This window comes from Mauremys mutica, chromosome 19 (assembly GCF_020497125.1).
Source record: "Mauremys mutica isolate MM-2020 ecotype Southern chromosome 19, ASM2049712v1, whole genome shotgun sequence".
Lineage (NCBI taxonomy): Eukaryota > Metazoa > Chordata > Testudines > Geoemydidae > Mauremys > Mauremys mutica.
The window spans coordinates 21,378,964-21,392,923 of record NC_059090.1 but is presented as its reverse complement, the minus strand read 5'-3'; the positions used below and the strand labels follow the sequence as shown (position 1 = coordinate 21,392,923).

The 13,960-nt window shown below is 37.3% G+C and overlaps 1 protein-coding gene across 2 annotated transcripts in view; it reads left to right on the top strand.

Moving 5' to 3' along the window:
* Window positions 1–13,204, top strand: part of MED13 (mediator complex subunit 13) — a 77,121-nt gene extending 63,917 nt beyond the window's left edge. For both annotated transcript variants that reach the window (XM_044993691.1, XM_044993692.1), the window contains 12 exons: window positions 953–1,142; window positions 1,670–2,132; window positions 2,951–3,170; window positions 3,881–4,072; window positions 4,280–4,503; window positions 5,110–5,252; window positions 5,550–5,708; window positions 5,826–6,011; window positions 6,186–6,334; window positions 6,549–6,722; window positions 8,270–8,370; window positions 9,104–13,204. In XM_044993691.1, coding sequence (XP_044849626.1) covers window positions 953–1,142; window positions 1,670–2,132; window positions 2,951–3,170; window positions 3,881–4,072; window positions 4,280–4,503; window positions 5,110–5,252; window positions 5,550–5,708; window positions 5,826–6,011; window positions 6,186–6,334; window positions 6,549–6,722; window positions 8,270–8,370; window positions 9,104–9,236 — 2,334 coding nt within the window. In that variant the 3' untranslated portion in view covers window positions 9,237–13,204. The remainder of the gene's footprint in view (window positions 1–952; window positions 1,143–1,669; window positions 2,133–2,950; window positions 3,171–3,880; window positions 4,073–4,279; window positions 4,504–5,109; window positions 5,253–5,549; window positions 5,709–5,825; window positions 6,012–6,185; window positions 6,335–6,548; window positions 6,723–8,269; window positions 8,371–9,103) is intronic.
* The last annotated feature ends 756 nt before the right edge of the window (window positions 13,205–13,960 follow it).

The following is a 13,960-nucleotide window of genomic DNA, read 5'->3' as shown; positions in this document are numbered from 1 at the left end:
TGTGAGGGACAGCAATATAATGGAATAGTATAAAGAATATTATTAGTATATAGTCCAGGGATCGGCAGCCTTTCAGAAGTGGTGTGCTGAGTCTTCATTTATTCACTCTAATTTAAGGTTTCACGTGTCAGTATTACATTTTAATGTTTTTAGAAGGTCTCTTTCTATAAATCTATAATATATAACTAAACTATTATTGTATGTAAAGTAAGTAAAGGTTTTTAAAATGTTTAAGAAGCTTCCTTTAAAATTAAATTAAAATGCAGAGCCCCCCCCAGACCAGTGGCCAGGACCTGGGCAGTGTTAGTGCCACTGAAAATCAGCTTGCGTGCCGTAGGTTGCCTACCCCTGATATAGTCAGTCATTTGTCAAGCTTGGATCCCAAATTATGTTGAAACTCCTGCATAGAGTACCATCTCAATGAGGCCTCTAAAATGGATGTTAGAAATAGACATTTGGAAGATAAAGGCACATCCTGGTGCTCATCAATATCTTCTTTGGATGTAGCCTTTTTTTTTTTTCCCCCAAGCGGCTATTTTCTTATTTTATCAATGCCATCAAGTGGTAAAACAGTGTACTACCATTTTTAATAAGTGCAACCAAATATTAATTCATTGCAGTTAAACACTTGCGTTCCTTGAGCTGTGGGTAAGAAGGTTAGGCTAGATATGATGTACCCTGTTTTTTTTCCTACACTTAAGTAAACCTGTTGATAACCTTTTAAAACAGGGTATGCATATTGCAGAACCATTTAGCTTTCTAGAATTATAAAGCAGCATTTCAATTTGTGATAACCAAGTTGTAGTGTGTGTTTTTGAACATGCAAAAAACCCCAAACAGACATAAAGCTATCTCTTTGTGGTGAATTCCATGCATCATACCTTGCAACTTTGAAAGTCTGTGAACTCATTACTGTCTTATTTCTATCTTATCTTTTAACTTTTTTTTTCAGGCTTGCAGACTCGGTCAGCATAGACCTATCTGTAAACTGCTCTCTGATGGGATCATGAGAGTTGGATCCACTGCTTCAAAGAAACTTTCTGAAAAGTCGGTCACAGACTGGTTCTCTCAGGCAGCTAATGCCAACAATGAAGCATTTTCCAAACTCAAGCTCTATGCTCAAGTTTGCAGATATGACCTGGGTACTGAATATTTTTAGTTCTCCTTATTTCATCTGATTCTGTTATTTATAGGAATATTATAGAGGTGAAAGGCAAGAAAGCATATGTGTAGCACACTGTCCAAATATTGTCAGCAAAAATCCTGGACAAAAATACATATAGACACACTCTTAGCCACTGGTGAAATCTTCAGGGCAAGTCTGTCAGACTACTTCACGATAAATCTTGCGGACCATTTGTATGGTAACGCATTTAGACTTGCTGCCCAGCTATTGGATCAATTCTAATGTAGCTGCAACCAGAGTTCTGTATTAGTCCCCGAAGTCTGTTAGTGAATTTTCTATGAAAAGGGGATGAGTGGAGTGAACCTGTTCTAGAAATTGAATCTGAAAACTAAGTGTTGGTGTTCTCATTTGTTTTGAGTGAGATACAAAGAAAAATCAATGCTAAAATTATTATTAGATTTTCTTATTGGTCTTTTATATCAGGTTGAAAGAATTAAATTCCAACTTTTTAATTAACTACTTCTTCTTCTTCTTCTGTTTTAGGTCCTTATCTTGCTTCTCAGCCATTAGACAATTCTTTACTTTCTCAGCCAAATCTAGTTCCCCTCACGAGTCAGTCTGCATCCACTCAGCCACTGGTCGCAGGTAACACTGGAAATTCCAGCACTCCATCGTCCAGTACTGCAGCTGCTACCAGTAGTACCATGACGGTGACTTCAAACAGTGCCATGTCTTCTGCAGCTACTACAACTAATTCAACTTTGACCACTACCGCCCCCTCATCTTCTTCCACCAACATAGGCAGTGGGATATCAACAAACAAACCTTCATTTCCACCTTTTAGTGGCATGAACAGTACTACTTCTGCCTCCCTGCCTACACAGGCTCCAACAGCCCCGAATGGACAGACAGGGGGACAGCAGCAACAACCAGCTCTTCAAGCAGCTGGGGTATCTGGGGAAACTTCATCTGCCCCTCCACAGCCACACCCAGAAGTCTCTGAAAGGTAACCTGTTGTACTTAATGTGCAATACTCATCTAAAAAACAAAAACAGCCCACACAACCGAGCACAATGCTCTGTTTTTATTTTAATCTTTTTCACATCTTCACTTCAAAAATTGAAGATGACAGTTAGATGTAAGCTTCTGCTTTTCAGATGCCAGGTATCGTAGAAAGATTGGCCTGAACTATTCTATAAAGGTTGGCCTGAACTACAACCCTAAGACTCTCTGAAGGTTTGGAACCCAGTTTTTCAGGTTGGGTCCCAACTCTAAAAATAACCTTTTTGTAAGAGGTTTGAAAAGCTGCTGGGGTGCAAAAAATAGCAACCCCTGTACCCTGCAACTATGTTCACAAAGTTTACTTCCAACCAAATTAATAAGCAGGGTTTTTTATATGTTCAAGAAGGAAGAAAGTAGAGAATAAAACTTGCATTGTTGAATAAAGTCTGGTTTTCGTGTTAAAGCTGTACTGATAAGGCTGCTTTTTTTGGGAACTGGTTGATACCTTACTACTTCTACCAGTTAAAGCAATGGGGCAAATTGCTGATGAACTCAAGTGATGGAGAGGTGTGAACTGCAGAGCTAAATAACAAAATAAAAGTTAATGGTACTGACAAGCTGATGAGTTTGTGCAGTAAACTGAAATCAGTAAAGATGTGATAGAATCATTCCTCACATCTTACTCAAGGCAAAGAAGCTCTTTTCACTTAGTCAGAGGGTGCCATCAAATTCCATTTTTAATGTAATACATACTGTGTAATCTGATATACTTTATATAAAACAGAAAAATTTTATAGCAATTGGTTTCAAATTAACTTCCAGCACTATGGATCGTGATAAAGTTGGAGTCCCTACAGATGGAGATTCACATGCTGTCTCCTATCCACCTGCAATTGTAGTTTATATAATTGATCCTTTTACGTATGAAAAGAAAGATGAGCATAGCAACTCATCCAATGTGTGGACCCTTGGGCTTCTTCGTTGCTTTCTAGAGATGGTTCAGATTCTTCCTCCTAATATCAGGAGTACAGTTTCTGTACAGGTAAGTAGTTAACATGTTTACTAAAAAATTTAAGGTAAAAATTACTGTTCATTTCAGCTGGGTTTGAAGAAGATAGTATTTTCCTCATGGTGAATTGAATCCAAAGGACTCAGTATCTATCATTGTTCTGCTGTTTAAATTGTGGGAAGAAGTGTCATCAATAAAAATTTCAAGAGCATTTTAGTATCTTACAGCAGCACTGATCAAAAGTTAATCCTGTAACAGTCTCCTTTAACTTTAGTCTGGCATTAGGCAGTGGAGCTCGTGCTCCATTCTGCCAATGGAAATGGGGAGAAAGGTAGCCTTGGGATGTCCCTTCATTAGTAATTCCTACCTCCCAGACTGACTGTATTAAGAAGCTTTATCCAGCACTCCTAACTTCCAGACATCAGACGTTTGTAGTGACCTTAGGCAGCTGGGAGGCTTGTAGATGGAGAGAGGCTTTTATTGTGAAGGTGCTTACACTCCTGGTCTGAGACATCCAGTTAGATGACTGCTTAAAAGGGCCTCACATCCTATAACAGAATGGAGGGAGGAAAGCCAGAAAGTTGTATGGAACTGGAGAGGCCGGATTTTGGAGAATAATTTTAAAAACATTAGCCAAAGAACTTTTTAAAAAAGCACTTCAAATCTGAAGAGGCGATGGTAATGATTTTTCAGTGTAAATTACACACTGGTGGTAATGTTTTATTTTTCAATCTCTTTTTTAGATTGTCCCGTGTCAGTACCTGTTACAACCTGTGAAACATGAAGATAGGCAAATCTACACCCAACACTTAAAATCTCTGGCATTTTCAGCATTTACACAGTGTCGGAGACCACTTCCAACTTCAACCAATGTCAAAACATTGACTGGTTTTGGCCCAGGTTTAGCAATGGAAACTGCTCTTAAGAGCCCTGATGTGAGTATCTTGAGGTTACAAAAAGTGCTAAAGATTAACTTGATCTTTTGGTAAACATTTAGGGAATAATGGCAGAATTGCATGTACATTTCCATGACTTTATCTTTTTTTAGGTAAATGGTGTTTGTTTTTAATGATTAAAGAATCATAGTTCTTAATGATTAGCTGTCCTTTGGTACTTTAAATTTTCTGTTGCATTTCTTACAGAGACCAGAGTGTATTCGACTCTATACACCCCCTTTTATATTGGCTCCTGTAAAGGACAAGCAAACAGAGTTAGGAGAAACTTTTGGAGAGGCTGGACAGAAATATAATGTGCTTTTTGTGGGCTATTGTTTATCTCATGATCAAAGATGGCTTCTTGCATCATGCACAGATCTCTATGGAGAACTGCTAGAAACTTGCATAATTAATATCGATGTACCAAACAGGTAAGAACCAAAGCTTTTCTATTCAGTCAGCACCTGTATCTTGAATATATCCAGAACTTCGTACCTCTCTCCTGGATCAAAGTTCTTCTAGTATAGTGGTTCTGTATAGATACTTCTGATTAATTTTGTGGAGCCAGTATCTAGCAAAACTAACTCAAGCAGCTGAATATAAGCAGTATTATCTGGGTATTGTTGTGGAACTACATTTCTGGAAGAATTTAATGCAGTTTTTCTGTGGTGGTTTTGTTTTTTTTACTGACATATAAAGAGAAGGCTGATCATACAAGAAAGCCAGAACAAGCTTTCTCTCACTTTGATTTCAGTATTATAACACTGATCCAATAAAGAAACTATATACTGTACTGATATTTAATATTTACATAATTCAGTAGGTAAACTTTGCCTAATGTTTTAGGATATACAAAAAAATAAACTTGTGGCTGAACACCACCATTCCTGTGTCTGCTGATAATATTCAGGCTAACACCAATTAAGTAGTAGTCTTTTTAGATGTATAAACATTTTAACTCCAAGTCTGAGTAGAAATCTTTCATTTACTGTTTTTTCTCCTTTTCTCTCTCTCTCCCCTTCCCTTCACAATCCTAGAGCTCGTAGGAAAAAAGGTTCTGCCCGCAGACTTGGTCTCCAAAAACTCTGGGAATGGTGCTTGGGACTTGTGCAGATGAGTTCATTGCCCTGGAGAGTTGTAATAGGCCGTTTAGGAAGGATAGGTCATGGAGAATTAAAAGGTAATAGAGCTGTTGAGTGTAGAAACTTGGTTTAAAAGCTTTGACTTTTGTTTAACTCACAAAGATAAATAAAGTAGTCTGATAATTTGGCTTTTCCACCCTTTGAAACTAACATAAGTACATCTTTTGACAATTCCTTCATAAATTTGCAGCTGAATGGTTTTGAAGATTAGTATAAATGAAAAGTCATTATGTAAATGAATTATCTTGAACATCTTATGTTTTCTACTCTATGAAACAAAGTTCAAAACAAACTATTTTCTGGGTAGATAAATTAATATGACTTAATATCCCTAGATTGGAGCTGTTTGCTGAGTCGCCGAAACCTCCAGTCCCTCAGCAAGAGACTGAAAGATATGTGTAGGATGTGTGGTATATCTGCTGCAGATTCTCCCAGCATTCTCAGTGCTTGCTTGGTGGCAATGGAACCACAAGGGTCTTTTGTTATTATGCCAGGTATTTGTAAAACTGCGCCTTTCTTTTGGTTATTGGGACTTGTTTCTCTTAACAATATGAAGTTCAAGAAAAATACATATTTTTTTTCTTTTTCTTTCTTCTTTCCTCTCTTTAAAGATTCAGTGTCAACAGGTTCTGTATTTGGACGCAGCACTACTTTAAATATGCAGACATCTCAGCTGAATACCCCACAGGACACATCATGCACTCACATACTTGTGTTCCCTACGTCTGCCTCTGTGCAAGTAGCATCGTCGACCTATACCACTGAAAATTTGGACTTGGCCTTCAATACAAACAATGGTTAGTGTGTGTGTGTGTGTGTGTGTGTGTGTGTGTGTTTACTAATTATGGGGAAAAAGTGTATGTTGGGGAGTAAGGTTACGAAATGCAAATCTATTGACTTCAAAACAAGATTTATTCATATTGTCTGTTTATGGAGGTATAGAAATTGACTGACTGTCCATTTTTTTCAAGATGGAGCAGATGGAATGGGTATCTTTGATTTGTTAGACACTGGAGATGACCTTGATCCTGATATTATTAATATCCTTCCTGCATCCCCTACTGGATCCCCTGTACATTCACCAGGATCCCATTACCCCCATGGAGGTGAAATGGGCAAGGTAACTATTACAAAGTAAATACCAGAATTTACCAATTTAGGTTTCTCAGATTAGGATTTCATTTGTAGAATACCAGGTTCTTATGACCTCTTGCCTTTCATCTATTCAATCCAATTAGATCCAAGAATTTGGAAAGCTGCAGATTTAATAGCATAACTAAATGTTCCATTTTTGTCACTAACTCTGCTTCTTCCTGATATTTGTCAACTTTTAGGGTCAAGGTACAGATAGATTGCTTTCAACAGAATCTCATGATGAAGTAACAAATATCCTGCAACAACCATTGGCCCTTGGTTACTTTGTATCAACTGCCAAAGCCGGTCCATTGCCTGAGTGGTTTTGGTCAGCATGTCCTCAAGCACAAAATCAGTGTCCCTTGTTTCTTAAGGTACTGTACTTCAGCAACGTGTACAGTGTTTTTCCTGAGCATTCAGTGGGTATTTAGAGAGAAATGTGTAATGTGGGATCTAAATAGCAACATTTTAGACTTCTGAACTCTTTTTAAAACAATACAGTAATTTTAACTGTCTTCCAAGAGACACGCACAATTTCTGGTTTCCTTAGAAACCAGTCCAATTTGCATATTTTTGTTCCCTTTCTACAAAAATGAGGCATTTTTAACCAGAGCAGGAAAAGTTCAGAAGTGTTGTTCTCTTCTGAACAGCCTCTTTACATATTTGTTTCACAAGAATAATGTTCCCCCTCCTCTTACAACTGAAGCTTTGCTTACTCTTTCTCTTAATAAGTGTATGCTGCTGTATCTTGCAAGGAGTTGTGTTACACTAAGTGTTTGGCTAGACTTCTCCAGATTACTGGCTCAAATTTGCCTCTGCCTCTTACTTAGAAACAATGCAAAAAGGAAAGATCTTGTGTAACTACCTGGTTAAACTTGGAAAATGTAGTCTAGTACAGAGACAGGTGTTATGCTTTATCCATATGTTCTGTTTTGGTCTTCCTCAAGGAAGAATTTAAGTGGGGAATAGTCCTAGGTAGACATTGACTCATCTATCCAGAAGAGGTTCTCGCATCATGTGTATGTTGTCACTTCCATTTTCTTGTCTGGCACAATCAAGTCAGTTCTGCTGTACCTTCAAACTTTGATTTGCTCAAATCTAGGATTATACATATAATTTTGTTATGACAGATATGTCTAACCTGAAACAAAGATGAATAAAAGTAGCTCTCCCCCATGCCATGTGTTAAGCAAAAGTTCCATTATATTATATGGATGCTGCTGCTGTTTTCTTTTTCAGACATTGTGTGGTATACGAATAAAAAACAGTTGGATTAGGAAGGCTCCTAATAGGCTAGTATCACTTTTGGTTTAAGACTCGAATATGCAAAACTTTGTACTTGTACCAAAATATGATCTAATGAGAACGCTGAAGGTTAGAATATTTTGTGACTTTTTTTGCACCTCCTAATGTGTGTAGTTGTTTTCTGTTGTAAATTGCGCTACTTTCAGTTTGCTAGAATTTACAAAGATATTGGTACTTTACTGGCAGCAACAGTAATGCAAAGTCTTGGTAAGATGTCAGTTAGAAATCCTGGGCCAAATACTTCCCTGGTGTAAGTGGATAAACTTAGTGGAGTCACATCCACTTCAGTCCCTTTTTTTGTTTTAAATGGTGATCTTGGCCATATCTCCCAACCCAATGAAATGGGGTAGGGGAAGAGATTCCTTACATTCTATCTTAAGATACTTGTATAATTTTAGCAGAATGCATTAATCAAAAAATAAAACATATCAGAATATATGTAGGTTCTTCTGATTCCTGTTCTAGCTGAATGCATAGGATTAAAGCACTGTTTCCCTTTGTGTCAGATACTAGGAAGTAGTTACAAGGAAGGTGCGGTTATATTGTAAAGGAACAGGGATGTCTTAATTGTAACTAATGCAAGGATGTCTGATAATGTGGCCTGTTCTCTTTTTAGGCCTCTTTGCACCTCCATGTGCCTTCAGTGCAATCAGACGAGCTACTCCACAGTAAACACTCCCACCCACTTGACTCTAATCAAACTTCTGATGTTCTCAGGTATTGATGCTTTATTACTTAAAAATGAAACAATATTTTTAATAATATAACTGCATAACCACATTTTATTGCAGCATATCAACTTGGCTCTTTTTCTGTAAGGTATTATTAATTGAATGCTGAGTATGTTTAGTACTTCATGGACAACACAAATCAGACGCAGGGCTCTGAGTGGCTAAAATATGCATTTAGTCATGAAGTAGTGTTTTTTTTGTTTTTTTTAAATAGCATCACTTTTTCGCATATTGTAGGTAGGCTCATTAGAAGAAGTGAGATTTTAATGGAAAGGCTGAATGTTGGATGCAACAAAAGAGGAAGGGAGTTCCAGGTATATGGGTCCTGGTGGAAGATGATCTATTGATGAATGGAAGGGGATACAAGGAAGCAGTTAGGCAAGAGGCTTGGAGGTGCTGCAGGAGTAGGAAGAGCTCAGAGCAGGGATGAGCAGGCATGTAATCATATAGAAGGAAGACATCTATAGAAGATAAACTAGTTTTGTTTTGTTTTTTAAACCTAATGACATGAACATTTGGGTAGCATGATTGTTTGCCATGCAGACAAAAAACATTTTTGCCTAGCCTTGTTGATCTGCTTCGAGAACAATGACTCTGAAGGCTAGTTTAACTGTTTAGCTGTTGGAGAAGTTGGTTTGTTGTGAGATTGTGTTGAACGCTGTCTGAAAATTATGGTAATGGAAAATGTATAGCTTGATGGAAGTCTTTTTGCTTTACAGGTTTGTTTTGGAACAGTACAATGCACTCTCCTGGCTAACCTGTGATCCCGCAACCCAGGACAGACGGTCATGTCTCCCAGTTCATTTTGTGGTGCTGAATCAGTTGTATAACTTTATCATGAATATGCTGTGATCTTCATCTGAACTTTGCAAGAAGAGAACAAGGAAAAGGGATATTTCACTGCAGGACTAAGTTAATTCTTCTCAGTTGAAGTTATTTGTGATGGGGTATAATTCTTGTTACTTCCGACAAATATTGTTTTGACTTCTGAGGGGCACATAATCCTGCTGTCTTTGTTTCATTGACTCTACAGGACTCTCTTTAAAATGATGATTGATCAGTCAAAATGTATTATAACATTTTAGTGGCAAAATTGACCCTTTTTTCCCAGTCACAGTATTTGTGAAAAGTAATGAGCCATAGTACCCAGTCATGTTTAATGAATACTAAAAGCATGGAGACGAGAAGAGACATGAGGAACAATAGGTTGCAACCTATGGCTTCAGAACATCAAGATGTTCTTGTATCGGATTATAGTACCTAGTATTCAGAAAATGCCTGCATCTCTTATTTATTGTAAGTTTTTAAATGTATAAATTGTCTTATATTTCTTAACCTCTTTTATAAAAATTTTCCTAGAAGGTTTATACTGCCTTCTTGCTTTAAAGCAATTGGTCTAAAATATATGTAATCGTCTTAATTAAAAGTTGCAGTAGGTTGCTTTTAGAGTATTATTTTTTTGTAAGGGGGTGGGTGGGGACAGTAAATTTGTATTGTCTTGATGTACAGTTTAATGGGGATAGAGGGGTTAATGTCCATACCATTGTGTGTGGGGGATTTACAGCTAAGCTGTAGTTGCAGAGTACATGTACAGTAATGAAGTTCACTGTGTTTATATAAATTGAAAAGGTACCGGGTCTTACAGCATTTTATATCACACCTTTACAGAGTAACATAATGGCAATATATAAGTGATATTGTAGGTGGTTTAACTTGTAGTGAGAATAAAATGAATAAACTCGTCAATTTAATTTTGTGTTATGGCTCAGGGCTGTGGCCAATTTTTCAGACCTTTTCCATTTACTGTGGAAAGATTTATTACTACAAGAATCTCTGCTACCCAATGTAGGTAACCAGGAATTTTTGGCATAGTGGGAATTGCATCACGTTCTGTAAGACTTGTGTTCATCACAAATCAGATGGAACATGTAGGTATAGAAAAACATTATAATGAAATTGCCACAAAGAATCCTCCTGTAGGCTGAAATTTCGCCCAGCTCTAGCCATTTTACAAATGCAAAAACAGTCAATCTTGACTTTAAGATTGGTGTGTGTTTGACTAAAATGTGGTGTATATAGATTTTCAGTGAATTCTGGTATTCAGATTTTATTCCACTGGTGAAAGAAGCATTTTTCCTTTTCCTTTTTAATCTATTTTTGGCACTGTGTGGTGAGGGTCCCAGGCACCAGTGTATGGACTTTCCCCTCCAGATTCTAGCCAGGGCATGTGCCAATGAGGCTCAAGCCTCCCTAAGGAAGGGACTCGGGAGTCATGGGACTTTTGTATGCCTCTTCCTCTACAATCACCATTTCCCCCTCACCTAACACTTCCTTCCTTGACTTGCACATGCCAAATCTGTAATGCTCTAAAATGGCCCCTACGGGTGCTCGTGAGCAATTCCTTCCTTTGTTCCTCACCCCTTGACTGCCGGACAGAAAACTTACTCTTGCGGTGCCCTTGTCAATCTGATGTGAGAACCCACATTAGTTTAGCACCTGGATCTCACTGGACAACTTGAACTATCCATCCTGCCCATAAAGTCTTTAAGGAGCCAGTTTTAAAATCCCTTTGTGCACCCACTGTTAATCCTCTACAAGGATAAAAAATCACTTGTATTTACAAAACTAAATTTGGTATCTTACTGAAAATCATGTTTTGTAACTACAAAATATTTTCCTGAAATATCACTTCATGTGAACAAACATAACCTCTTTGCTAATATTCTATATATACAATATTAGCAGTCTTATTTTGTATAAAGAAAATGTACAATTGGTGACAGATTTTTTTTCCAATCATTTCTTCAAAATAACAGTACTGCAATCAGATGTCAGCCTATTTTGATAGTAAAGTTTAAAAAAAAATTGGGTCTCTGCATTAATTTTTCTTGATTATGCTAAAACACACCACATATTGACTAGCATATTTTGTTCAATAGCAGCTTTTTCTTTTCAATGTGGCTGAGATTTTTGAGGGAAAAGATGCTCCTAAGCCTGGAATTTTCAAAGCTTACATCCAATATTTTTAGCTCAATATTTTTAGCTCAACACACCTCTTTAGCTTGGAACTTGTTGGAAGTGGGCTGTTCAAAATCTGACAGTGACTTGTATTCATAAGTGAGCCAGCTGCCTGAATGCTGAGGTGCAGTTCATACTATATAGTTAAATGAATGTACTCTGAAATTCCCCAACTGTATAGAAAAACAGCCAGTAAAAGTTTTTCAAATGCAGTCAGAAATATAAACTGATAAATTAACCACTAGAAAATATCAGAAGCCCCCTTTTTTTAAAATGTTTTTAGAAACCAGTTGTATTAGGATACTGTATCTTCCTAGTGGCATTCATTGCCAGCAATGTACATATCAAAACTGCTGGCACCAAGGAGCTATCTATCATATTTGGCTTACTTTTAAATAAGTTCCTTTCACCTTTATGAATCAAATTCTTTTGGAATGATTAACCCTTCCTCTCTTAAAGTGGACATAACGAATTACTGACAATTTATATTGTCACAGCCTGTTAACATCAGAGTTGATCAGAAGGTGCAAGCTTTATAGCAGAGTTTATACAGATCATTGACAGTTTGGGCAGCAGCTTCTCAAAATGCTTGTTCCTAGTGTTGGTCTGTGCAGCTCTTTGTTTAGTAGTATTTTGTGGAAGTTCACCTATTCTTAAGTATTTTGGATTTCAAATGATAGCCACATATGGTATCCTTCCAGCCAGTCAAAAAATCTAGCCATACTCTCTTTATGCAAGCCATTCACTCATCTGGACTTAACACTGTATGAATTAGATTCTTGTACACATTATTGTGTGGCCAGTGGGCCACCAAGTGTACTTACATACAATCCTTAAATTTTTAAAACTTTCTAACATTTTCTGAAATGGCTAAAATTAAAGTTATCACTAAAATTCTCAGCTATATTCTTGCTCAGCTGTCAGTATGGCACAGATTACTTTTACTATATTCTTTTCATCTTCATATTTACCTTCTATGGTGACTTTTAACTTCATGTGTTGCTACAAAGATTTACAGATGTCTTTAATCAAGCACTATTTGTTAATACTGTACTATCAAAATATTATGTTGCATTATTTAAAAACATTCAAATTTAATAGATGAAAAGGTTTTTAAAATGCTATTGCACCATATAATTTGCTGCGCAACACTCTATGGTATAGCATATCAGTCTGTTAATATTATCCATGTAATGTTACATGAAACAATGTTTTGGTCTGGGTTTCCTCTGAGAACTCAGTTTCTCAATTTACATGAAATTGTATGACTAACTATTTTGACACAAATTCTAAGGTGGAAAAATTAATTTTCTCCATCTTTATTGAAGGATTCAGAACTATGTCTTATATTTAGAAAATCTTATTTGTGGGTGTACTCTTTATTTTCAATGGAGTGAAACTTCATTTACAGTAAAACTGGATTTGGGACCTACAATAATCCTCAGGGTCACTTTTTCAGGAAGTTTTAATGTAGCTTTAGGTTATCCAAATAAACTGGATTTGAGGACCTTGAAAAGCTATTGGGTTTAAATTGCAAATTGTGGCATCATTACTGGACATGTCAGTTTCATAAATCTTCTCAAAACAGCTGGGTCACTTTAAGGGGAGTTTTTAAGGTCTCACTCAACAGTGACATTTAATGGTCCAAGTCTTCTTATTTAATATGACATAAAATCAAATAAGGAACAAACACTATTGCTGCCGAATGCCATAAACACTGAGTTGTACAAATTGTGATTGAGGAAATGAAAAAGTTTATACTTTTAAAAAAAAAATTCAAATGGAATAAATTATTCATGAAGCCTTGATTGTGGCGTCTCTTTATTTCCAACACTCATCTTTCTTTATGCAACAGAGAAGAGCTGTAGCTTATTATTTGGGTTGAAAATGACCAAAATAATGGCCTTTTTGAGATGTAGCATAGACACATTATACAGTAGAACCTCACTGTTATGAAGATCAGCATTACAACCAGACCCGTCAACCGCCCCCCCCTCATGTGGAACCAGAACTATACAAGGTGGCAGCAGCAGAGGCAAAAAAAATGAACAACTACAGGGCTGTAGTGTGTTAAATGTAAACTACTAGAAAAATAAAGGGAAAAATTACAAATTTGCCCAAGTAAGGAAACTGTTTCTATGCTTGTTTCATTTAAATTAAGTTGGTTAAAAATACCCTTTTCCTCCTGCATCATGAAGTTTCAAAACTGTATTAAGTCAGTGTTGAGGTGTAAAAGTTTGAAAGAACAACCCTAACCCCGAACAGCGGTGGCCGAGCTGGTTCTGCTCTACTGCCAGCACCCTTCACTTAAGAAAGGTGTAGACAACATTCAGCACCTAGGCCGAGAGGACAGAGCTGCTGGTCACTTTATTCCTGCCGCCATGGTTCCTTGGGTGCCGAGGAGAGAAGCACGTAGGTAGGTTTTTAACACTCGGCGCGGGCGGGGGAGCATGTGAAACCGGAGTCTTGCTGTAACTTCCCCACGCGACTTTAGTCTTTCTCGGCGTCAGACGCTAGGGAAAGGCTGCCCGCGCTGCCGCCCTGGCCGCGGACCAGGC